Source organism: Vicia villosa, linkage group LG3 (genome assembly GCF_029867415.1).
Source record: "Vicia villosa cultivar HV-30 ecotype Madison, WI linkage group LG3, Vvil1.0, whole genome shotgun sequence".
Classification (NCBI taxonomy): domain Eukaryota; kingdom Viridiplantae; phylum Streptophyta; class Magnoliopsida; order Fabales; family Fabaceae; genus Vicia; species Vicia villosa.
Genome location: NC_081182.1, coordinates 169,401,822 through 169,425,381, shown reverse-complemented (window position 1 = coordinate 169,425,381; position 23,560 = coordinate 169,401,822). Strand labels below are relative to the sequence as shown.

The following is a 23,560-nucleotide window of genomic DNA, read 5'->3' as shown; positions in this document are numbered from 1 at the left end:
ATAAATGTATAGGATGCCAAATTCATGTAAATAGGCTAGTTTACATTTCCTGCACAATCGATGTAATAGCGTAGATTTACTTTCCGCACTTTACATTTCCGCATTTTAATTTCCCGCACATATAAACTGCGTTTATGTCAAAGATAAAATTGAACCGTTAGATCACTAACCTCAAAGATAAAATATCTGAATACAAACACAATCACACTTGCACCTCTTAAGGTAATCCCTTCTCATTCTTTTCAAAATCAAAGTCAAAATTCCACTGTTTCGAGTACAAAATCGAACCTTGCGTTTGTATCCAGTGAAAGGATAGATTTTTAAAGGAAATAGGATAAAGACCTTACAACTCAGGGTAGACCTCCTAGTTTGCTTGCTCAAATCAAAACAAACAAAAATTCTCATACACTGTTGTTTTTCAAAACAAAACTTTCCAAAAAGACAATACTTTGTATATATCCAAACACGGATCATTACAAAGTTAACGTTCTTTTCAAAACATCTTTCGAAAGATAAACAAGCATTTTGTATACATCCGCACACGGATCATTACAAAATTCAATTTACAAAGGTATTTGAAACCACATATGAGCATTCTAAAGCAATTGAAAAGTGATCGAAAAACAAGTGAGCTAAGCAAACTTAAGAGCCCATGGATAACCATGGATACAAAGGGTGCTAACACCTTCCCTTTGTATAACCTACCCCCTTACCCAGAATTTCTTAAAGGTCTTTTTTCTGTTTCTTTTATAAACCTTTCCTGAATTGGATAAAATAAAAGGTCGGTGGCGACTCTGTGAATTTTCAAAAAATGCGAAAGCATTAAGCGATAAAAAGAGTCAGTTCACGTATCTCTCCCGAACAGAGGTATGGCCCGGTATTAAAAAACGGAGGTCCACAGTATATCTCGGGCAAAGACAAACTGGGATATATCAACGGAGATCTCCCGCAACCCCCTCAAACAGATCCTACATTTTGATTCTCCACTGCCAAGATGGTGTGGGATGCAATTGCGACCACATACTTTGATGGCAGTGATACCTCCCAGGTGTATGACCTTCGGCGACGGGTGACACGTCTTAAACAAGCTGGTGGTTCTCTTGAAAAATATTATAACGATCTCCAAGGACTTTGGCGTGAGATAGATTTTCGTCGTCCAAATCCGATTACATGTCAAGTTGATATCCAACACTACAATACACTTGTCCAGGAAGAACGAGTGTATGTGTTTTTGGATGGACTTGATGACCGCTTAGATAATATCAGAAGCGATGTTTTACAAATGAAACCGTTTCCACAGTGGAGCAAACATATGCACATGTTAGGAGGGAAGCTCTTCGTCAGGCAGTGATGACAGACAACTCCAATGAATTATCTGGAGCAGTTCTCACATCTAAGGGCCTCAAATTACATAACAGAAAGATATTTTCTCAATCCAAACAAAAAGAACCGTCTAATGGCACTAAGTGTTCTCATTGTGGAGGTAACAAACATACTAGTGAGACATGTTTTAAGCTTCATGGCTATCCAGACTGGTGGCCAGACTTTCGGGCTCGAAAGCGTCGCGAAACAACAGAGAGCAACTCGGGCAAAGCTGCAGTAGCGACTGCTGAACCGCATCTTTCCCTCATTCCAAAATCAAGTCCCCACACCACTGAAGGTAATGTTCTAATTTGCTATAATCATGATGATGAATCTAATGCATGGATACTTGATTCCGGAGCTATCGATCATATGACGTTTGATGCTGCTGATTTTTCTGAACGTTCGACCCCTCGGCGCTCAAGTATTGCCAACGCAAATGGTGGTTTATCGGCGGTAACAGGGGCTGGAATTGCGATGTTATCACCATCCCTTTTGCTTTCAAATACACTACTTGTTCCCTCTCTATCTCATAAGTTGTTGGCAGTGAGTTAAGTTACAAAAGACTTGAACTGTGTTGTGCTAATTTATCCGTCTTTCTGTTTCCTTCAGGATATTCTCACGAAGGAGATCATTGGGCGTGGTACTAAGAGAGGGGTACTTTACTATATGGAGGATTTCAGTGTAGGCCGAGCGCATCACATGCATTATCCAAGAAACAACAAAATGGAGCAAGTCTTACTTTGGCATCATCGATTAGGCCATCCTTCGTTTGGTTACCTGAAGCATGTGTTCCCAAATTTATTTTCAGATACATCTTTGTTGAATTTTAAATGTGAAGCTTGTATTTTAGCCAAGAGTCATCGAGTCACTTTTCCATTAAGTATGAATAAAAGTAATGTTCCTTTTGCTTTAATCCATTCTGATGTATGGGGTCCATCCCCAAAATCTTCTATCTCTGGTTATCGGTGGTTTGTGATATTTGTTGATGATTGCACTCGAATGACTTGGATTTATTTGTTAAAACAAAAAAATGATGTGGTACACATATTTCAACAATTTCATAAAATGATTCAGACTCAATATTCAAAGAAGATTAGGATCCTTCGCTCTGATAATGGTGGGGAGTTTGTAAATCACCAATTCCATGAGTATTTCAAAAAACACGGACTTATTCACGAAACCACGTGTCCACAAACTCCACAACAAAATGGTATTGCAGAACGGAAAAATCGCCATATCCTTGAAACTGCTCGTGCTCTTTTACATGGAGCACATGTGCCTCTCCACCATTGGACTGATGCTGTTACTACAGCAGTATATCTCATCAATCGGATGCCGTCAAAGGTTCTTGAATTTAAAACTCCGCTGCAGACCTTGTCCATATATGTACCGCTGCCTACAATACAAATGTTGCCACCTCGTGTCTTTGGGTGTGTTGCGTTTGTTCACCTACATAAAAACCAGCGAACAAAGCTTGATCCGTGTGCCATTCGCTGCCTGTTTTTGGGATATGGTGTACACCAGAAAGGGTATCGCTGCTATGACCCTACTACTCGACGCATTTATGTAACTATGGATGTTACATTCTTGGAATTTGACCATTTCTACTCTTCGGCATCACCCAATTCTTCTCTTCAGGGGAAGACACCAGAAGAAGAGTCGAATTGATCGACATTTGACTGGTCCAAAGATATTGATATGCCATCAACTGAAGTTTTTGGTGATTATTGTCAAACTCAAACAGACCATATGAATCCTGAAGTTGAAGTATCAGAGTCCCCCCCCCTCTCCAGTACTCAACGATCCATCTCCTGAGAATATCATTGAGGTAAGCTCTCCTATATCTCCTGATAATAATAATAATAATAATGGTGATATCTCTGTTAGCTATGAATTACCTCACAGGCATAATCGGGGAAAACCACCGAAGTGTTACTCTCCTGAAGAAGAGGATCATAGATCGAGGTATCCAATTGCCAATTATGTTTCTATGAAAGACTTATCTGAACCACTTAAGAAATTTGCAAATGAGCTATCTTCACACAGTGTACCTTGCAACGTTGAAGAGTCCATTGAAGACCCTAGATGGGTTCAAGCTATGAATGAAGAAATGGAGGCATTAAACAAGAATGCGACATGGACTCTTGTCCCTTTACCAAAAGGAAAGAAACCAGTAGGGTGTAAGTGGGTTTTCTCTATCAAATACAAAGCTGATGGGTCTATTGAAAGGTACAAAGCAAGACTAGTAGCTAAAGGCTTTACACAAACATATGGCGTAGACTATCAAGAAACTTTTTCTCCTGTTGCCAAGTTAAGCACTGTCAGAGTTCTTTTATCTCTTGCAGTAAATCTTGATTGGCCATTGCATCATTTAGACGTGAAGAACGCGTTTCTCCATGGGCACTTGAAAGAAGAAATATATATGGATATCCCTCCGGGATACATGAAAAATTATGAGACTAAGGTGGTGTGTAAATTGTGACGCAGTTTGTATGGCTTGAAGCAATCTCCTAGAGCGTGGTTTGGGAGATTGAACCTGGCAATGAAAAAATATGGCTTCCAACAAAGCAACGCAGATCATACGTTGTTTATGAAGCACCGTCAAGGTAAGGTCACAACTTTGATTGTGTATGAAGATGATATGATTATTACAGGAGATGACTCTGAGGAAATAGCAAAACTTCAAAAACAACTGGCAGCCGAATTTGAGATGAAAAATCTAGGTGGACTCAAATATTTTCTAGGTATTGAAGTTGCTAGGTCGAAGAAAGGCATCTTTTTATCTCAACGAAAATACATCTTAGATCTTTTATCAAAAGTTGGGCTACTAGACTGTAAACTTATAGATGCTCCAATTGTCCAGAACCACCAACTTGGAGAATATCCAGACCAAGTGCCAACAAACAAAGGAAGGTACCAGAGATTGGTTGGCAAACTTATTTACTTATCTCATACACGACCTGATATAGCGTATGCGGTAAGTGTAGTAAGCCAATTTATGTACAACCCGAGTAAAGATCACATGGGCGCAGTAATTCGAATCATGCGGTACTTGAAGTCATCGCCTGGAAAAGGCTTGATGTTCACAAAGAATAATCATGTACAAGTTGAAGGCTATACAGACGCTGACTGGGCAGGAGATATCACTAATAGAAAATCCACCTCAGGCTATTTTACCTTTGTTGGAGGAAATTTGGTTACTTGGAAAAGTAAGAAACAAAAGGTTGTAGCATTATCAAGTGCTGAAGCAGAGTTTCGAGGGATGGCTAAAGGTCTTTGTGAGCTTCTCTGGCTTCGAAGACTGTTAATTGAAATTGGCTTTGCTCCGAATAATGCGATGAATCTTTTTTGTGACAACAAGTCTGCAATTGAAATTGCTCATAATCCGGTTCAACATGATCGAACAAAACATGTGGAAGTAGATCGACACTTTATTAAGCAAAATTTGGAGACCAAGATAATTCAATTTCTGTTTGTTAAGTCTGAAGATCAATTAGCCGATATACTCACAAAAGCTGTATGTAGTAGAGACTTCTACAACGCACTTAACAAGTTGGGCATTCGAGATATCTATGCACCAACTTGAGGGGGAGTGTTGGCGTTAGCTGTCAACAAGATTGTAGGAACTATAATAGGAATATAGTTATTAATTGTTACTTACCTTGATTTGGTTATAATTATTCTGATTTAATTATAATTAGAAATAGGGTTTTCTGTGTATATAAATATAACTTATTTCCCTTTGTAATATACAATTTGAGATATATGAAAGTGTCGTATCAGTTTGACAGTAATCACCTTATCAATATCTCAAATCCATTATGGATTCCATTTGACGTCTAAGTCCTTTGTCAGGCTATTGTTTTCTTATATTATTCTTGGAGTAAGACATCAATTTATAAGTTAAGATCAACTCTTTTAATTACATGATGGAATCCTATGAAAAACATTGGCGCATGTGTAAACGAGGCGCTCTACCTATCTGAGATGTGGGAAGTTTAAAAACTAAATTTTATCTTTTTTTTCTCTTTTACCACATCTCTAAAAGATGCATTGTCATCATTAAAAAGGGCAGAAAATTTAAATCTTTGTGTTTGAAGGTATTGTCAATATGATCCTAGGTGGTGAAGTTTATATATGGATAACAAAGCTATAAGTCAACTAAGTAGTTGTTTAATTTTGATGATGACAACACTTAATATCAAACGATATCAACTAAAGTCCATATCTATTGAAAATTGATCAAGCGACCAAAGATGCTCAAGATAGTTGATCAAGTTATACTCTTGAACTAAGTTATCCTTTTGAAGATTCTCTTAAAGATCAAGGCATCTCTTTGAAGTCAATATTGTGGTCAAATGACATTCAAGTGAATACTTCTATTTCAAGGTTCAACGGTGGTTTAACCTGTCAAATTTTATATTATGGTAATCAACATGAAGATATCTCAAGTCTCGATAAGAAGATTCAAAGTTCTTGTGTGATGCAAACTCTAAGGTAATAAATCCAAGAATTAAAGCTTCATCGTTTGGTCGTGTCTGTATGATTGATTGGAAGAGTTTTTTCAATTTAATAATTGATTAGACTTAATGACCTAATCAATTATTTTCACTTAGTTGAGTCTAAAATCTATTGGACAATATCTTAATGATCGTGTAGTGTTATATTTGCGAAGACCTAAACTAGGGCATCCTCGCCCAGGAATTATGTCGCCCATGAAATGACTCAAAGGCCTATCGAGAGGTGCCCCTGACATATGAGTCAAGAAAGAAGACATTTCCACTAGCTCTTGAAATATAGGTGGTCAATAACTTCTCCAGATAGGAAGGGAGCGGTTTACGCCACTAAGGGTGACCCAAACCCTAGATCCTAGAGGCTTCTATAAATAAATCTCCTCTTAAAGAGAGAAGACAGACCCTAAGTCATACACATTCTATACACCCTAAAGAGAAAAATGCTCACCAAGGTCTTAACACCCCACTGGTCGTAACCATACACTTGCTTCCAAGCATCATCCGTCAATCAACAAAGCCGCTCATCTCACGTGAGCATGACTCATAAACTGCCACAAAACATCACCCTACAAGACTTCTTGCCGTCGTAGTAGATAGACCATTTTCATGATCGACTCAATAAAAATTAAAAAATATTAAATATTAATAAAGAATGACTAACCATTAATAAAAAAATAGTTAATTAAGAAAATAAAATATGTTTTAATAACGTTGCTTGTTAACCTCTTAAAAGTTGTCAAATCATCATATTAGTTTGCTTTACATAGATATAAATATCGATTTAGTTGCATTAAAGAATTTAAATTCTTAATTTTAAATAGTTGATATTTTAATTATTAACTAAAATAATTCATAAAATTAAAGAGTTTAATTGCTACGCACTGTGTAAAAAATTTTACACCATCAGTGGATCATGACTATTCAATTGTATTACTTTTAAAAAAATAAAAATAAAAGTCAAATATTTCTAACTTATCAACGGTTGTGATTCACTGCAGTGTAAAACATTTTAATATTATTATAATACTGTCAGTGCATTTCAATTAATTTCAAAATTAAATATTATTTTATGATATTTTAATTATAATTTTATTATAGCATAGGAATGTAGCTTGTTTTTCCGTTTACTTTCTATTTTTATATGAACTCATTATAATAGCATAAACACAAGCATTTTTTTGTAAGAAAAAAATTATTATAATGCTGTTAATATATTGAGATGAAAATTTTATACCATAGTAAAAGGGATGAAAAACAGAAAAAATGAATTATTGAACTATTATAATAAATAATGATTATGATGAGACCGACTATAGCATTTTCTAAAACTTGCATTTGATTTTTCTTAAAGCAAATTCATTACCATAAAAACAAAATTAGTATCTAAATTTGAAAAGCGGGTAACAAGATTTCCAAAGGATTTCTAACCAATAACTATGGCTCCCTTAGCAATAATTGTTGACTGCTCTCATTTAACAATGTCTAACGGCAGCGTGAAAGACGGAGTACCGTACGAGACTCAAAATTTATCACAAGTAAAGTTTAGCTAAATAAGACCCGATAAAATCCTTTCCTCAGTTAAACTGTGATTAAATCATAGTCACATAATTCGTTGACCCCCCTAGAGAACCGCGAATTGGTTCGTGCGAACCGGTTCGCGGTACTTTTGTGAACCGATTCATCACAATTCACTTGCAATTCACAGAAACCAACGAACAAGCGTACCACTGCAATTGGTTTAAAAAATTTAAACTAATTCAATTGGAGTTACTATAGCTGCTGCCTGCATGCCACATAACTCACAAATAATTTTTAACTACTACCCGTATCCCAATTAATGGTACAGATACTTGTTAGCGAGGATAAGTAAATCTGGAGCGTTCTATATTTATAGCTATGCTGGTGCTTAATATTAACAACTTGTTCGATGTGGGACTCACAGCAATATATTATGTTGAACAATTCTGGTATTTCTCACTCATTTCTAATAAGATTTAATTGTGGAATTAATAAAATGTATAAATTCAATTACTCATTCCATCTTAATCTTAAAATAATTAAATTATATTTTAACTATAACGTCCCGATTATTACATTTGAGCGTACCACGAACCCAAATAGCGTACCGACTATGTATACCCCTCACGTACCTAATTCTTTGAGGGTTGCGTACCACGTACCCGAATTCGTACCACGTACCGAAGCGAATTGCGAACCGTGTGACTATGGATTAAATAGAATTTGATTTGTTTTATCGTTGTGAAATTGCGACCAATTTATACAAAGCTTCTAAAAACTTAAGATGAGACTATGTCTATAACAGCACTTGACCCTGTTGCAGTTGCAGCCACAAGAAAGGAGCCCGTTACTGGTACTTCATTTGCACTAAACAACAACATTCAAAACAAAGTTGAGCTGCAATTAGGACCAAATGGGCTAATAACTAGGATTTGGTACAATCACTGTATTTGAAATGTTGTTTGTATGCAAAATGCACCATACATATTACATGTTATGTTATGTGAGAAAAAGAGAAAAATCAAACAGATCAAAGTTATCATTAGTGATCACTATGCCTCCTTAAATGATGTAATAAGAGTGAGACAGTTGCCAATTATATCAATAACGTAGTTCTGCTGCTTTCAGTGCAACTATGTCCCTCTTTGTAATGAAATTTCGTCTCCCATGGTAAAAAAAAAAGCCTCAAAAGTCTATTAGACCCGAGGCTTCAAATCCCGGAGCAGCAAGTTTGGCTCCATAAGTTCATTGGATTTGATTTAACAAACGAATATAAGCGAGAAAGGAGAATTATTGAGCAGCAAATGCATTGTCGAGAATGTTCATATTGGCTTGGTCTGAGCTCCGTTCAGCATTCTTAGCATATTTACACCAAGGCATTCAATTTGATAGCCACCTAAAATCACTTGTTCAGCAGTGCCAAGAATAAACTTGCTCCGGCCCTCAATCTAGCTTCATGCATCTCCAATAGGGGGTCACTCGGGTATAACCCAAATTTTGGATCGAATTGCCGTCCAATTTCATTGGAACAGGATGCTCCTTGATGTAAGACAATTTGTCCAACAGTGGGCAGTGAAGCAAACACCTGCTAGGCTACTACACTACCTGCAGGGTTACTAAACCCTCTTCCAATCCCCAACCAAGTTTAGGAACACGTTGCTATGGACTTCATAACGGCTTTACCTAGATCTAGTTGTTTCAAAGTCATCATAGTTGCCGTGGATTGACTTACGAAGTAAGGCAAATTTTCTCACTAAAGTCAGTTATGACAGCAGAAAAGTACAGAGGTCTTTATGAACAAAGTATTCCATTATCCATTGTCTCGGATTGCAATAAAGTTTTCGCAATAAAGTTTCCACCCCAATACCGACAGACTCCGAGACCTTGAAGAAATGTCTAGAAATGTACTTACGCTACAAGACTTTTCATCAGCCTAATCAGTGTTCTAAGGCTTTCCCTTGGGCGGAATATTGGTATAACAACACTTCTCACCAGGTCATTGTGGATATGATATCGTTTAACTTCATTTCTGAATAAAAAAGAATGGGCATTTTATCTGAGGCTTGGCTCAATGGTAACAATTGTTTCTGCTTGATATTGCGAAGATATTCATTTTATAAGAGTAAGTTAGAAGTTAAGTAGTTATTTTCTTCTGTTATTACCTTGCACATTCTATTATGTATAATAACTTGTTACTCAATGTATATAAATCAATAGACAAGCATTTCATTCCATTTACTGACACTTTTCTTCTTACTCTCTCAACCTTAAGACAACATGTAAAAACAAGACAGAAATTGCAAAGCAAAGAAAAGGGAACATACTAATTTATCATTAAATGAATTGTAAACATTCTCATTCAAATTAATAACATCAAAACACAAATCCTCAATGTTTACAAATAATCATAATCTCTTAAATTTCAAGAATCATAAACTAATACTAATTATCATCAAGATCGATGAAGAACAGAAAAATCAAATCTTTTCTTCTCTTCATTCCATTTCAGACCGATTTCATCTCCTTTCTTTAAGCCTCTTCTATCCACAAAATCTGGGATCCAAGTGTTGTTGAAGACATGACTGTCATTGGAAGGTCGTATCTTGAAATTAAGAGAAAGAGGAAAGCCAGTGTCAACATCAAACACTTCAACCTCGACTCCTTCGGTTGCAGCTTTAGCTTTATCCACCACAGGAACCACCCATTTCTTAGCCAAATCTCTATTTAACAAAAGTCTGCAATTATCATCAAGATCACTCTTTGTCAACACCTTCTTGATCATCCATGAATCACCACCATTGGTTGAACAATCAGAACTTGTCCCAACAGTACCGCAGGTGTTGTTTGTTGTTGAAACATTGGTTTCTTGTTGGACACGTTTTTGTTTCTCGACAATTTGTGTCTCATGTAGACAAGTACAAACACTGAGAGATAGATGGAGACAAATAATTGTTTTGGGATATGAGGAGATATCCAACAGAGATGAAGAAACATTGTTGGTCTTGTTGGTTTCTTTGTGTCCACGTTTCCTCTTTTTGGTGACTTGTGTGGAACACGAACAAGAACCAAGTGCAAGATGAGGACAGACAAAGATAACAGAAGAAGAAGAAGAAGAAGAAGAAGCACAAGATGAAAATGAAGATGAAGATGAATGGGAAGAGGTAGGCATGAATGAATGAAACGAGGTAGCCATTATCAAAATCGGAGGAAACCGCGCGCAGCAACAAGAAAGAAAGAGAGTTTCGCTCTGAAATTGAAAGAAAGTGTTGTTATGGTGGAAGTGTTAAGCAAGTACTTATTTATAGCTAATTAGAGTTAACGGCTACTTAATCTTCTCTCATATGCCGGCTAAAGATTAGATTTTATTTCTAGTGAAAGATTAGATTTTATTAAATCTTACATTTTTATTGCATATTAATGCCCCTAAAGATTTTTTTTGGTTAGTTTTACATTTTTATTTACACCGATTGGCTTAAAGTCATTTGTTTTTTTATACATATACATTAATTTTCAATAAAAAGATACTTTCTTTTCTTTTTCTTTATTTTTTTTATGTATAACTCAAATGATTTAATAGAGCATCTCTTTTTTTTTAATCATCTTGTGATGTAGGCCTATTTATATCAAATTTAAACTAACTATATTAAAATCAAATTTATAATTTTATTATCTTTTACACATTTATGTTTAAAACTGAAAAATTATATATGAATATATGATCTTTCACACATTTTATGATCTTTTAAGATTATATTTATTTTCTATATTTTATCAATTTTATTAAATAGATGATTATTTTTCTTTATATATATATATATATATATATATATATATATATATATATATATATATATATATATATATGGAGAGATCAAATTACACTTGAAGAGTTATATATGAAGTTTTTTGATGGGTAAAATTAAATCTAACTTAAATTTATTTTTAGCAAATTTTTCTAGGATTCCATGCATGCTGGACTTCAATTCTCATAGATTTGCAGCTTTCACATTTATTTTGTCTGATTTTAACGATTCATTTCTAATACTATTATTGTTCTGAGGAGGGGGGTGGTTTTTTAACATCGAACGAGTCATTTCTAGAAGATTTTTATCACTCCTCAGATGCATAAACACTTTACAATTGAAGAATTTCATGTATGAAGAACAAAAGTAAACAACAAAGGACACAACACTTTTTCTACAAAAATTAAATTTTTTTGCACAAAAGGGGTCCCACTAGGTGTGTCAAATTTGTTACTGTTATTTTTAGCAAATTAAATCACACGTTTTAGTTCACTTAAGGGCGTTAAACTTGAAAAAATTTCAAGAACAATTTGTGCAGAATAGTATAACAGAAAGTGTTTGGGCTTGAAATTTAAATGCTTAGATGAAAACTATGATCAAAATAATGCATATCTGTTTTGGAAGAAGAAGAAAAAGGAAAAGTATGATAAATATCTAAATAAATGTTTGAGTTTAAACAACTTAAAGAAAAAACGCAAGTTCATACATCTTCTCACAAACGGTTTCTCTATATGACTTGGATACTTTAGTTCTATAGAGAATAAATGAAAATTGCGACCCCTAATACATAGAATGAACTCGACTTATATCTTGTCACAACACTAATTGTTGATGACGGTTACCTCTGCAAGAATCAACACGTATTCCCTTACATGGACTCCAGGCTTCTAGTTGCTTTCACGCGTCTTCAACGTTTAAATTGCTGCAAACCACTACTCACGCAACCTTTAGATTTCCCAACTGCCTCCTATAGTGTTGTCAAAACGTCCCTTGTTCAACTGACTTTTGGATTTAAAAATACACGAAGTCCCTAACATCTGACGGGCGCGTTGAACTAGGCACCTCTACACCATATCTCCACGTCAAAGTGTTGATTCGTGTAAACCTTTTCGAGATGTTAAAAATGTTTTGAAATGAGATTGATCTTAATATATGTTCCCGAGATTCCTCTATACCAAACTTAATAGGTTTCTAGGTTATCTAAACTTTTATGTCGAAATGCTAAGTCAAAATTCTCAAGCCAACACATATTAACAAATATCAATTGACATTAACACATCTATTTTAGAGAAAATTCTAAAACACTAATATATTCAAATTAAAACTTAAAACACATAATTCGACATTCTTGAAATCTTACACAAACAGAAAGAGATGAAAAAACTCAAAAACTCTAAATTTTAAAAAACCGAAAAATCAAAAAGTTGAAGCATATCATGACATTTCTCTTGTTTTACTTATTTTATTCTAAAAAAAACTTCGTTGATATACATGCTTGTCTTCTTCGTTCGTCATTACCACTTCAAATACTTCTTCAATATTTCAAAACCTAAGTTTTTCATAGCTTTCTTTTTGAAAAATTGAGGATTTAACAAATAATCAATGACCTAATATTATGACTCATCCAAGAACTAAAAATACATTAAATAAAATTATTTTTTCACTCAGCTTTCTTCCCTAACATATGATAGGAATGTTCCACCCAAAGTCATTAACGAAGAAAACAACACAACACATTCAAATCCACAATACTCTTTCATCGACAATGTTAAACCTCCTCCGTCGCAAAAACATTCCCATCACTTCCACTTTCTCTTCACTCTATTTCTCTTCAAACTCCATCAAAAACACAAACACAAACACCATCCTCCAAATCCTAACAAACCCCAAAAACAGCACCAACATCACAAAAGCCACATCCCTCACAAAACAACACCTTCAAAACTCAAACAACCCCACAAACACATGTTTCTCTCTTTTCCACGCGCTCAAATCCAACCCCACCGCCACGCCCCGCTCATTCGAAGTTCTCATACTCTCACTCTGCCAACTATCTCTCATCCAAGAAGCCCTTTGGGTTTTCAACTCCCTTACCCCTAATTTACCTCCCTTACGCGCCTGCAACGCGCTTCTTCATTCGTTAGTCAAGACGGACAAGTTTGATCCCGTCTGGGAGGTCTATAACAACATGGTGTCCCGCGGGTTTTCACCAACTGTCATCACGTATGGGATTCTATTGAAATGTTGCTGCAACCAGGGTGATTTGAGCAATGCCCGGAAGGTGTTTGATGAAATGGTTGAAAGAAGAGTTGAACCAAATGTGGTGGTTTACACTATTCTCATTCGTGTTTTTTGTAATGAGGGTGAAATGGGAGAAGCGGAGAGGGTGTTTAAGTTGATGAGAGAAACTGGGGTGGATCCGAATTTGTATACTTATGTTACTCTCATTGATGGGTATTGCAAAATGGGTAATGTTAAACGTGTTTTTGAATTGTATAGTGATATGCTATGGAATGGTTTGCATCCTGATGTTGTGACGTTTGCGAATTTAGTGGATGTTTTGTGCAAGGCGGGTGATTTGAAGGCGGCACGAAGCTGCTTTTTTTATATGGATAAGTTTGGTGTTTTTCCTAATTCACATGTTTATAATTGTTTGATTGGTGGTTATTGTAAGGCAGGGGATTTGGTTGGAGCGATGCGATTGCGAGATGAAATGAAACGGAATGGAATTTTTTGGGATGTTTTTACGTGCAGTATACTTGTTAAGGGTTTATGTGACTCGGGTAAGTTTGAAGAATCTAAGGATTTGATAGAGGAGATGGGAAAAGCAGGGGTTTTTGCTAATGCTGTGACTTACAATGTGTTGATTGATGGATACTGCAAAAAGGGGGATATGGAGAAAGCTATTGAGGTTTGTTCACAAATGACTGAGAGGAAGGTAGAACCCAATGAGATCACATTTTCTACATTGATTGACAGGTTTTGCAAGAGTGGGAACATAAAAGCTGCTATGGCGTTGTATACAGAAATGGTTATCAAAGGTCTTGTGCCTGATGTGGTGACTTATACCACTTTGATTGATGGACATTGCAAGGATGGGAACAACAAGGTAGCTTTCGAACTGCATAAGGAGATGCTGAACGCAGGACTAATGCCAAATGTGGTCACAATTACTTCTTTGATTAATGGCCTTTTGAATGATGGAAGGACTTACGCTGCAATCAGATTTTTCTTGGAGAAAACTGGAGTTGGTTGCCCTGGACGTAAAGTGGATCGTAGCGGAGTGTGTTCTCCGAATGATGTTATGTATGCTGTTTTAATTAAAGGTTTATGCAAAGATGGGCATATTTTTAAAGCCACCAAGTTTTTCAAAGAAATGAGATGCAGTGGTTTCAAACCAGACATGGTTCTTTATGTTATCATGTTGGAGGCACATTTTCGATTCAAGCACATGGTTGATGCAATGATGTTGCATGCAGACATGTTGAAGATGGGTGTTCTGAGAAATACTTCCATATGTCGTGCGTTGTCTATAGGATATAGAGAATTGAGATTTGAAACCAGCTCTAATGTGTTATGAGCAATTAATGGAATAAGGCTTTCAGTGTATATTTCGATTTCTTGCAGTGGATGCAAGTTGGACCCCTTTAACATCAAGGTAACTAAGGAGGCTGCTTGAGTTATAATAAAATGACAAATGAATCTGATCAAGTTGGTAAAATCACGAATGCTGCTGGTGCTTGATATATCACTATGAATTTCTTAGTTCACCAGTGAGTTTTCACTCCAGTTATTCCTTTGCATGTGTCTTGCATATTTGGAAATCAAGCATTTAGTAGCACATAAAAAAGCTATTTTGATCATGCCCAAGATTTTATATGTCCACATTGCGATTTCTGACATATTGAAGAAACTTGCAGTCCAACAAAACTGATGGTCCACATATGCAGTTGCAGAGACATAAAAAAAAACTTAGATGATTCATTACTTGGGCCACAATTGCACTCATGGACAGTTTGTTTTATAAATCCATGGTCATGCACATAGCATCAGTACAAAACAATCATACATAGCATATCAATGATTAAAGGGGATGTGGTGTTCTACTTTTCAGCTTGAGACGTGGGAAAATTATACTGCCATTGGATTGTTGAGGCTATCTTGTCAACAACTTGAAAAGCGAAGACACAAAAGAGCTGACATATGCAGACGAGTTATTATTGAGAACACCTCCACAGAATCGCAGTCTTCTTTGAACTAAACCCAGACTTAAGTAAACTCAAAGTGATCTCTCATGTGAATCCTTTATGATTGATTTGTATAAACAACAAGCTTATTGGCTTTATTTTTCTGTAAACAATTTATAAATAAGTATTGACTTTCAATATGCCCAGTTTTAAGACATGTTATTTAGAAGCTCCAAAATATGAACCTTTGTACAATGAATAGCCAAAGTGTCATGGTTCATGAAAATGCAGACATGAGTCAAAACAATCAATTAATGATTTGAAGATTAACTCTCACCTTTCATGTATGTGAAAATTTAATTCCTTCCCAGATCCCCAACATCCTAAGATATCGCCTGTGTGTTTGTTCGGAACTACGACTAAGTTCACTTTCTTGTGTCCCAACGCATTGAATCTACAAAATGTGGCAGGAGTCAATGCTGGGTAAAAACCACACACTTGGGTTAGGTTCTACTAATAACTCAAATATGGCTTTTGTGTTGTGTCCTATAGCATTTCGGGTGCCTCTCCTAGCTATCATTTTTCACAACGAAATAGTTTCATGAAAGTAAAGTAAATTCATGGCCCCTCTCAAAACCTTTTTTATTTTTATTTTTAGGCTCATGTTTAGAAGTTACACTGCATATGATTAATTTAACTTCAATTTATTGATTTTTCTTACAAGGAAAAAAGATTGAACTTTTTCCATTGTAGTGGGTTCTAATTCCACTTAAAGTCAATGGAATGCTTTGGTATAGATTGTCACCAATCCTAACCCATGTCAATGTATTGAGGTGCTAATTAACCAATAACAACATAGTAACGTTGTTGAACTTGAATTTGTGACATTCATGACACACTTGAAATGTTTCAACTATTTGCTTCAAAGAAGTGAGAGCAAATTGGTTTATGCTCCCATTTTCATGTATCATAGCAAAGCTCAGCCTCACAATAATAACCTTAAACAACCAAAACCAAACCAAACCCTTAAGAAATACCTTGAATGCAACAACCATACTAAGGTGCTTCTACTCTTCAGAACCTTCTTAAGAAAAAAATCATCCACTTTCAACTCCATTGATAGTTTTTCTTGCCTATATGCCCTTAAAGCATCTATCAACAAGAAACATTCCTCTATCCAAGGAAAACAATTGCATGCCCTCATCATGAAATTTGGATATGAATCCATAATTCAACTCCAAACATCCCTTTTGAAAGTGTATGCTGAAGGGGGAAACTTATTTGATGCACACCAAGTGTTTGAGGAAATACCCTCAAAGAATATTATTTGTTGGACATCATTGATTTCTGCTTATGTTGGAAATCACCAACCCAACAAAGGTTTGGAACTGTTTAAACAGATGATGACGAACAATGTGGAACCGGATCAAGTCGTCGTGACCGTTGCTCTCTCAGCTTGTGCTGATACCGGGGGACTTGAAATGGGTAAATGGATTCATGATGTCGTTCGACATAAACACGGGATGAAGACAGATTTGTGTTTGAGTAATGCGCTTATAAATATGTATGCTAAATGTGGTGATATTGTAAATGCAAGGAAGTTGTTTGATAGCACAAGAAACAAAGATGTCACAACTTGGACTTCTATGATTGTAGGCCATGCACTACATGGCCAAGCACATGAAGCTCTCCAGCTTTTCTCTCAAATGAACACAAAGAGGGATATGACAAAATCGAGTTCACCCAAATTTATTGCATCTCCGAACGATGTAACGTTCATTGGAGTTTTAATGGCTTGCAGCCATGCAGGATTGGTTGAGGAAGGGAAACGTCATTTTAGAAGTATGACAGAGGAGTATGGTATACAACCAAGAGAGCCTCACTTTGGCTGTATGGTGGATCTCTTATGCCGTGGCGGGCATCTGAGAGATGCTTACGACTTCATTATGGAGATGCCTGTAGAACCAAATGCGGTAATCTGGCGAACCTTGCTTGGGGCATGTAGCCTTCATGGTGATTTGGAACTAGCCACAGAAGTTCGGCATAAGCTACTTAAGTTGGATCCTGGCTATGTTGGTGATAGTGTTGCTATGTCAAATATTTATGCGGACAGAGATATGTGGAACGAAAAGATTACTGTTAGGAATCAGGTTAAACAGTCAAGAACTCCTGGCTACAGCTCAATCGAAGCGGGAAAGGTTGTTGGTCAATTTATAACTTCAAATGATAATATATGATGTTCTTGAGCATTTGATCAATATTGATCACTTGTATTACACCAGTTAAGAATCAATACTGAACTTGTATTTAGCCAGTTCATCTCTGAAAATTAAACTATTTCACAGAAAATTAAACCAGTTCGATTTGGAAGATTGGTTTCGCATGCCAAACCAAATTATGCCCTCCCCTAGACTGCTAAACTGATATTGTAAAGAGAAGTAAGCTGCAAACTATTCTTCCATAATAAGGATAAGAAAAGATCAAGTTTTAACCTGACAAATATAGTTAGCTAATTTGTAATGGCTTTATTTTTTGTAAAAATTGATCAATGATTTATATTCAAGTGTTGTTCTAGTTTTCAATATAAAAAAGTTTAAATATGTTGTTAGTCTCTATAAATATCTCAATTTTGATTGTTAGTTTTTATAAAAAAAATATTGACTTTTAGTCCCTATAAAATAGGGCACGCAGGTTTAGTCTCTCTACAAATTTATTTTTTTATATATATAATATTTCTTTTATTAAAAAAGTGGTCTATTTTTTAGAAATAAGCCATTTAATTCATTGTTGGGATTTGAATTTGATGTAAGATTTTAGATGGTTAGAAAGGATTTGAATCTTTTAAGGTTCTGTTTGGCATGCCACTTTTTGAGCTTATGTCTTATAGTTTATAGCTTATAAGCTCATATAACAATAAAAGACCTGTTTGGTAACAGTCTTTTCATTACGAGCTTATAGCTTATTTTACTAGCTTATAGCTTATTTTTCAGACGCTATTTCAAATAGCGTTTTAGCTTATAGCTTATCATTTTTTCTTCCATTTTTACCCTTATTATTTTAATTAAAATCCACTTTTACCCTCTATAATTTATTTTAATTTAAAATAAAATAATTATATATTAAATGTCCTTTATGTCATTTTAATTAATCAACTAATTGAACCGCTAATTTTACCAAACACTTCAATCAACTTATCAGCTATCAGTCATCAGTCATCAGCTATAAGCTATAAGTTATCAGTCATCAGCCATCAGCCATAAGCTATCAGCTAGCTTATTAGTCAACCGCTATTTTACCAAACAGAGCCTAATAAAGGTAAAAATTGATGAACCAACATTAAAATGTCCTAATTAAAAAAACATGTAGTACTTACTATTCACTAAAATTTTCCTATTATTTTACAAGTGTGTGCCGTGATATGCGTCTTCCCCATCAATCCACGGATCTAAATTCAAGGAATCCATCATCATCATCATCATCATAATCATCAGATGCAGTGATGACGTTACTGCCGCAGTAAGTGGTTCAATCATCAAATGCAAGAAGCAATTCATCATCCCACAATCAACATGAAGAGAATCCTTAGTAGGAATCACGACGGCGAAGAACTTATACCGGATTCGCACACTCGTTCTCCTTCAATCTCCAACAGAAAATGCTCCGTTGCCACTTCCATCCCCTTATTCGCTTCTCTCGCTCTCATTACTCTCTCCCTCTTCTCTCTCTCCTTCATTCTTCCACACTCTCCATCAACAACATCTACCAGTACTTTTCAACATCAAGGTTCTTATTTCCTTTTCTTCTGATTTACTCTTACTTCACGTAATGCTCCTTTCAATTAGATCTTATTTTGTGATTTAATTTAATTAATTAATATGTTGATTTTCGGTTACTATTGGTTTACATGTTAGGTTAGTATTTTTGATTTGTAGGTTAGTACCGCCACTGTAAGAAATAGTCTAATCAAATATAGTTCCGAATTCCAATCACAAATCGAACTCATGTTTTTCCAGCTCATCTGATCTTAACTAAACTCATTAACAATTTAGTCCAACTAGGTTTTATAAACTGACATAGGTAATGTATTCAATTAAAACACATTTTTAATTTTAAAATACTGATATGACATAACAAAAATAAAGATTTCGATCGGTTGTATGTATAATATCACTACCTTTAAATTCATAGTTAAGTATGTAATTGAAAAAATAGATATTAGAACCTTGAATTTTGAACTAATAATTTTTTTCTTAAAAAATAGACAAATAGAGATGGAGTATGTATGTGACTGTGTAGATTGGCTTTTTTGATACCCGACTTGTTGAGTACTAAATTAGGATGTTACTTTTTGGTTACTACTTGTTCACATGTTCTTATATTGCTTCCATTTCTATTTTATGCATTTATTGGTTTTCTCTTAGTTTTCTTTCACACAATATATTTGCATTGCTTGCATAAGCTGATGGACATTACATACAAGACTCAACATTAGGTATTTTATTGATTATACAACAAGCTGTAAAAGCGATAACTTAGAGAAGAACTGGCTAGTTTAGGTTTTCCATGAAGTTTTCAATTTTGGTATTTGTTTCTCTTCCTTGATAGCATTTTTGGTACGTTTGAGTAAATAGTTAGTACTTTGTTTGTTACTTTGTTGTATAAGCGCTTAAATCTAAGCTATTTTATAGTCAATATAGGAATGTGGTTTAGCCATTTTCATACAAGTTGTAAGTTGTTTTTGTAAGTTATCCTTAAAAAAACTTGTTGAAATAAGCTGAAAAATAGCTTATGGATATGTAATTCTATGAAGCGCCGACACGCCAATCACAAGGCGTGTCCCCGCACCGGACACATATCGGACACCGACACGCGTACGACACGTATCAGACACTTTTATGAAGTGTCCAAAAGAAAAAAATAGTTAAAATGCAATGGACACGGGTAAGACACACTATTTCAAATAACTGACACAATAACCTCTTAAATTCTCAGAATTTTAAAAAATAAAAACTTTTTTTACCTTTCATATTCTATTTCCCCCACTATAAAAACAGCTCGCATTCCTTGTTTTTTCATCTTCTTTGATTGTTTTCATCTTCTTTGATTGTTTTCATCTTTACCGTATGCCGTTTCGCCGCACATCGGTATTCCACCGTCGCCACCACCCGTATTTCACTCTTTTTTTTCCGATACTCATTCTTTTTTCTTTCTTAATTGAAAGTATTCAGTTTAAGTTTTTTTTTTGTTGATTGAGAGGACCGAGTTAAATTATACATTTTGGTTCTCATTTTAGACTCTTTATAAATTGTGCTCATAAATTACATTATTTTATTAATATATAAAATATATATAGTTGTGTCCATGTCCTATGTTTTTTATATTAGCGGTGTCCGTGTCGTGTCCTGTGTCTGTGTCCGAGTCCGGGCTTCATATTATGTATTATAAGCTATTTTTAAGCTCCTCCAAACTCTTACTCAAGTGTTTATATCATAGAAAGTCCTAATAAGATTTAGTAAGCTCTTTATATTTTGCTTTTTAATTTGTACTTTCTGTTTATAAATGAACTGATTTTCTTAATTTGCATATTTTTTTGTTCTAATAATGATGGAATTTCACATTCTTTGGTTCTTAGGTTTGAACAGTGATGCCTCTGATTCTGTTAAGTTCATAAAAGATAAACTACTGGGTGGACTTCTAGCAGCTGGATTTGATGATGGATCATGTCTCAGCAGGTATCATTCAATTAAAGGACTATCAGGGAATCCCTCCTCTTACCTCATCTCCAGATTAAGAAAGTATGAAGCTCTCCACAAAAAATGCGGACCTTATACTGAATCCTACAACAAAACGGTGAAAGATCTCAGTTCAGGTCATTTAAGCGAGTCCCCGGATTGTAAATATGTTGTTTGGATTTCATTTAGTGGTCTAGGAAACAGGATATTGACCTTGGCTTCTGCATTTCTTTATGCTCTTCTCACAAACCGTGTTCTTTTGGTTGATCCTGGAGTTGATATGGTTGATCTCTTTTGCGAACCGATTCCAGATGTTTCATGGTTTATCCCTCCTGATTTTCCTCTCAACAGTCAATTTCATGCTTTAAATCAGAAATCTGATCAATGTCATGGAAAAATGCTGAAAGATAAATCAGTCACAAATTCGAAAGTTCCTTCTTCTGTCTACCTTCATTTGGTACATGATTACAGTGACGAGGATAAGCTTTTCTTCTGCGATGAAGAACAAAAGTTTCTACAGAAAGTACCTTGGTTGATAATGAAAACGGATAATTACTTTATTCCGTCGCTATTCTTGATGTCGTCTTTTGATCGGGAGCTCAGTGATCTCTTTCCAAACAAGGAGAAAGTTTTTCATTTCTTAGGCAGGTATTTGTTCCACCCTAAAAACAAAGTTTGGGGTTTTGTTACTAGATACTATGAATCTTATTTAGCTAATGTTGATGAAAGAGTCGGCATCCAGATTAGGGTTTTCGACACTAGACCCGGTCCATTTCAATATGTATTGGATCAAATCCTAGCTTGTACAATGAAGGAGAATCTCTTGCCTGATGTTGACAAGAAGCATGATATTACTGGTTCATTAGGAAGATCGAAGTCGAAAGCAATACTAATGACATCCTTAAGCTCTGGCTATTTCGAAAAAATAAGAGACATGTATTGGGAATATCCAACGCTGACTGGAGAAGTTATCAGCGTATACCAACCAAGCCATGAGGGATATCAGCAAACTGAGAAGCAAATACACAACCAAAAAGCTTGGGCGGAAATGTATTTATTGAGTTTAACCGATGTGTTGGTGACTAGCTCCTGGTCTACTTTCGGCTACGTGGCGCAGGGGCTTGGAGGTTTGAAACCTTGGATACTATACAAACCTGAGAATGAAACAGCTCCTGATCCTCCTTGTCGACGTGCAATATCGATGGAGCCGTGTTTTCATGCTCCTCCTTTCTATGATTGTAAGGCTAAGAGAGGAACTGATACAGGTGCAGTTGTTCCACATGTAAGACATTGTGAGGATATGAGTTGGGGTCTTAAAATTGTAGACAATTAAGGTTAGCTAGTTATTGATTTTATGAATTGATTCCCTTAGTTATTTAGTTGTATGATAAGTTTTGGTAGTTGATTTCAAATTTTTTATAGTTCTCTATAGAAATCATAAGACATAATTGCCATCACAAATTTTCCATTATTGAGTGCAATGGTATGCAGAGTTAGCTTTGTTTCATTTTGTTATTGCTGGTTGCAGTTACATACTGACATACTCTCCTCTAAATGTTAGGAATACTTCATCTAACACGGTCTGCAGTAGCATGAAGTGCAGAAGACTGTCTTAAAATAATTGTGTATGGTAGAATTGTACTAAAATGCAATGCAGATTAATATTTATGCATATTGATAGTTGATAGTTTCTTGTGGGACTTTTTTTTGCACCTAGACTCGCGATACAACTTCTTAAAATCTTAAGTATTATAAGTTATACGATTGCCTTTGCTTTTGATTAAGCATATTTATTTATTCATGAACATTTAAATCCATTTCAGTGCACCAAAAATCTATATCAGATTTTCTACTATAAATGTTCTATATTTCAAGTTTGTAGAGGGTCTTAACAATTTCCAATAGTTCTTAGGAATAGAGGTCAGAAAATCTAAATAAGATGTAGTAATTTGTCTCAAGGACAATATGTCATAGGGAAATTCCTTTATACAAAGAACACTTGATTTCTTTGAACCAACTCTGTCAAGAAATTATCTTCAAGGAAACAAAAAAGTTGACATTCTTTTGTATATTGGTCACTAGATTTTGTGCTAATGAAAAGATGCAATGTAAATTTTTATCTTAATTTTGCTATTAAGTATGTTGAGTAGTATGTTTTTGTATATGCCCAATATATGGCATGTCACATTCATGCATAGACCTGATATTGAAAACCACTAATTTTTTTCATTTGCTAAACATTAATGTTGTGTGGGCTATGTACACTTTAAAAAGAGAGAAGCTATATACACTAAATACCATATAAAAAGTGTGAGTAATATTGATCTCTCATTTACATATTGTTGTGCACTCACTTTACACTAAAGACCAAATGTATAGTACTACTAATTATAATATATCTTTCATGGCATACTAGAGTATAATTATGAAATGTGGTTGAG

General features: G+C 35.1%; 4 protein-coding genes across 5 annotated transcripts; 3 read left to right on the top strand and 1 right to left on the bottom strand.

The window, feature by feature from the left end:
• Window positions 1–9,849: 9,849 nt before the first annotated feature.
• Window positions 9,850–10,179, bottom strand: LOC131659351 (putative B3 domain-containing protein At1g78640). The gene has a single exon (XM_058928557.1). The coding sequence runs from the start codon at window positions 10,177–10,179 to the stop codon at window positions 9,850–9,852; it is 330 nt and encodes a 109-aa protein (XP_058784540.1).
• Window positions 10,180–12,820: 2,641 nt separating this feature from the next.
• On the top strand, window positions 12,821–16,026 carry LOC131662574 (pentatricopeptide repeat-containing protein At5g61400-like). The gene has a single exon (XM_058932387.1). It carries the CDS (start codon window positions 12,885–12,887, stop codon window positions 14,778–14,780), a length of 1,896 nt encoding a protein of 631 aa, XP_058788370.1. The 5' UTR covers window positions 12,821–12,884; the 3' UTR covers window positions 14,781–16,026.
• A 62-nt stretch (window positions 16,027–16,088) lies between these two features.
• Window positions 16,089–17,905, top strand: LOC131662577 (putative pentatricopeptide repeat-containing protein At1g74400). The gene has a single exon (XM_058932390.1). The coding sequence runs from the start codon at window positions 16,278–16,280 to the stop codon at window positions 17,622–17,624; it is 1,347 nt and encodes a 448-aa protein (XP_058788373.1). The 5' UTR covers window positions 16,089–16,277; the 3' UTR covers window positions 17,625–17,905.
• Window positions 17,906–18,755: 850 nt separating this feature from the next.
• Window positions 18,756–22,809, top strand: LOC131662575 (galactoside 2-alpha-L-fucosyltransferase-like). 2 transcript variants are annotated; one of them, XM_058932389.1, is made up of 3 exons: window positions 18,756–19,170; window positions 21,020–22,453; window positions 22,681–22,809. In XM_058932389.1, the coding sequence occupies exons 1-2, from the start codon at window positions 18,924–18,926 to the stop codon at window positions 22,450–22,452; spliced, it is 1,680 nt and encodes a 559-aa protein (XP_058788372.1). In that variant the 5' UTR covers window positions 18,756–18,923; the 3' UTR covers window position 22,453; window positions 22,681–22,809. The 2 variants fall into 2 exon arrangements, with proteins under 2 accessions (XP_058788372.1, XP_058788371.1); XM_058932388.1 differs by lacking the exon at window positions 22,681–22,809 and having other exon boundaries at window positions 21,020–22,634.
• Window positions 22,810–23,560: the final 751 nt, after the last annotated feature.

Coding starts and splice junctions, on each gene's coding strand:
- LOC131659351 (XM_058928557.1), bottom strand. CDS start 10,179: ATGATCAAGAAGGTGTTGACAAAGAGTGATCTTGATGATAATTGCAGA.
- LOC131662574 (XM_058932387.1), top strand. CDS start 12,885: ATGATAGGAATGTTCCACCCAAAGTCATTAACGAAGAAAACAACACAA.
- LOC131662577 (XM_058932390.1), top strand. CDS start 16,278: ATGACACACTTGAAATGTTTCAACTATTTGCTTCAAAGAAGTGAGAGC.
- LOC131662575 (XM_058932389.1), top strand. CDS start 18,924: ATGCAAGAAGCAATTCATCATCCCACAATCAACATGAAGAGAATCCTT. Junction 19,171..21,019: donor CAGTACTTTTCAACATCAAG/GTTCTTATTTCC, acceptor TTTGGTTCTTAG/GTTTGAACAGTGATGCCTCT.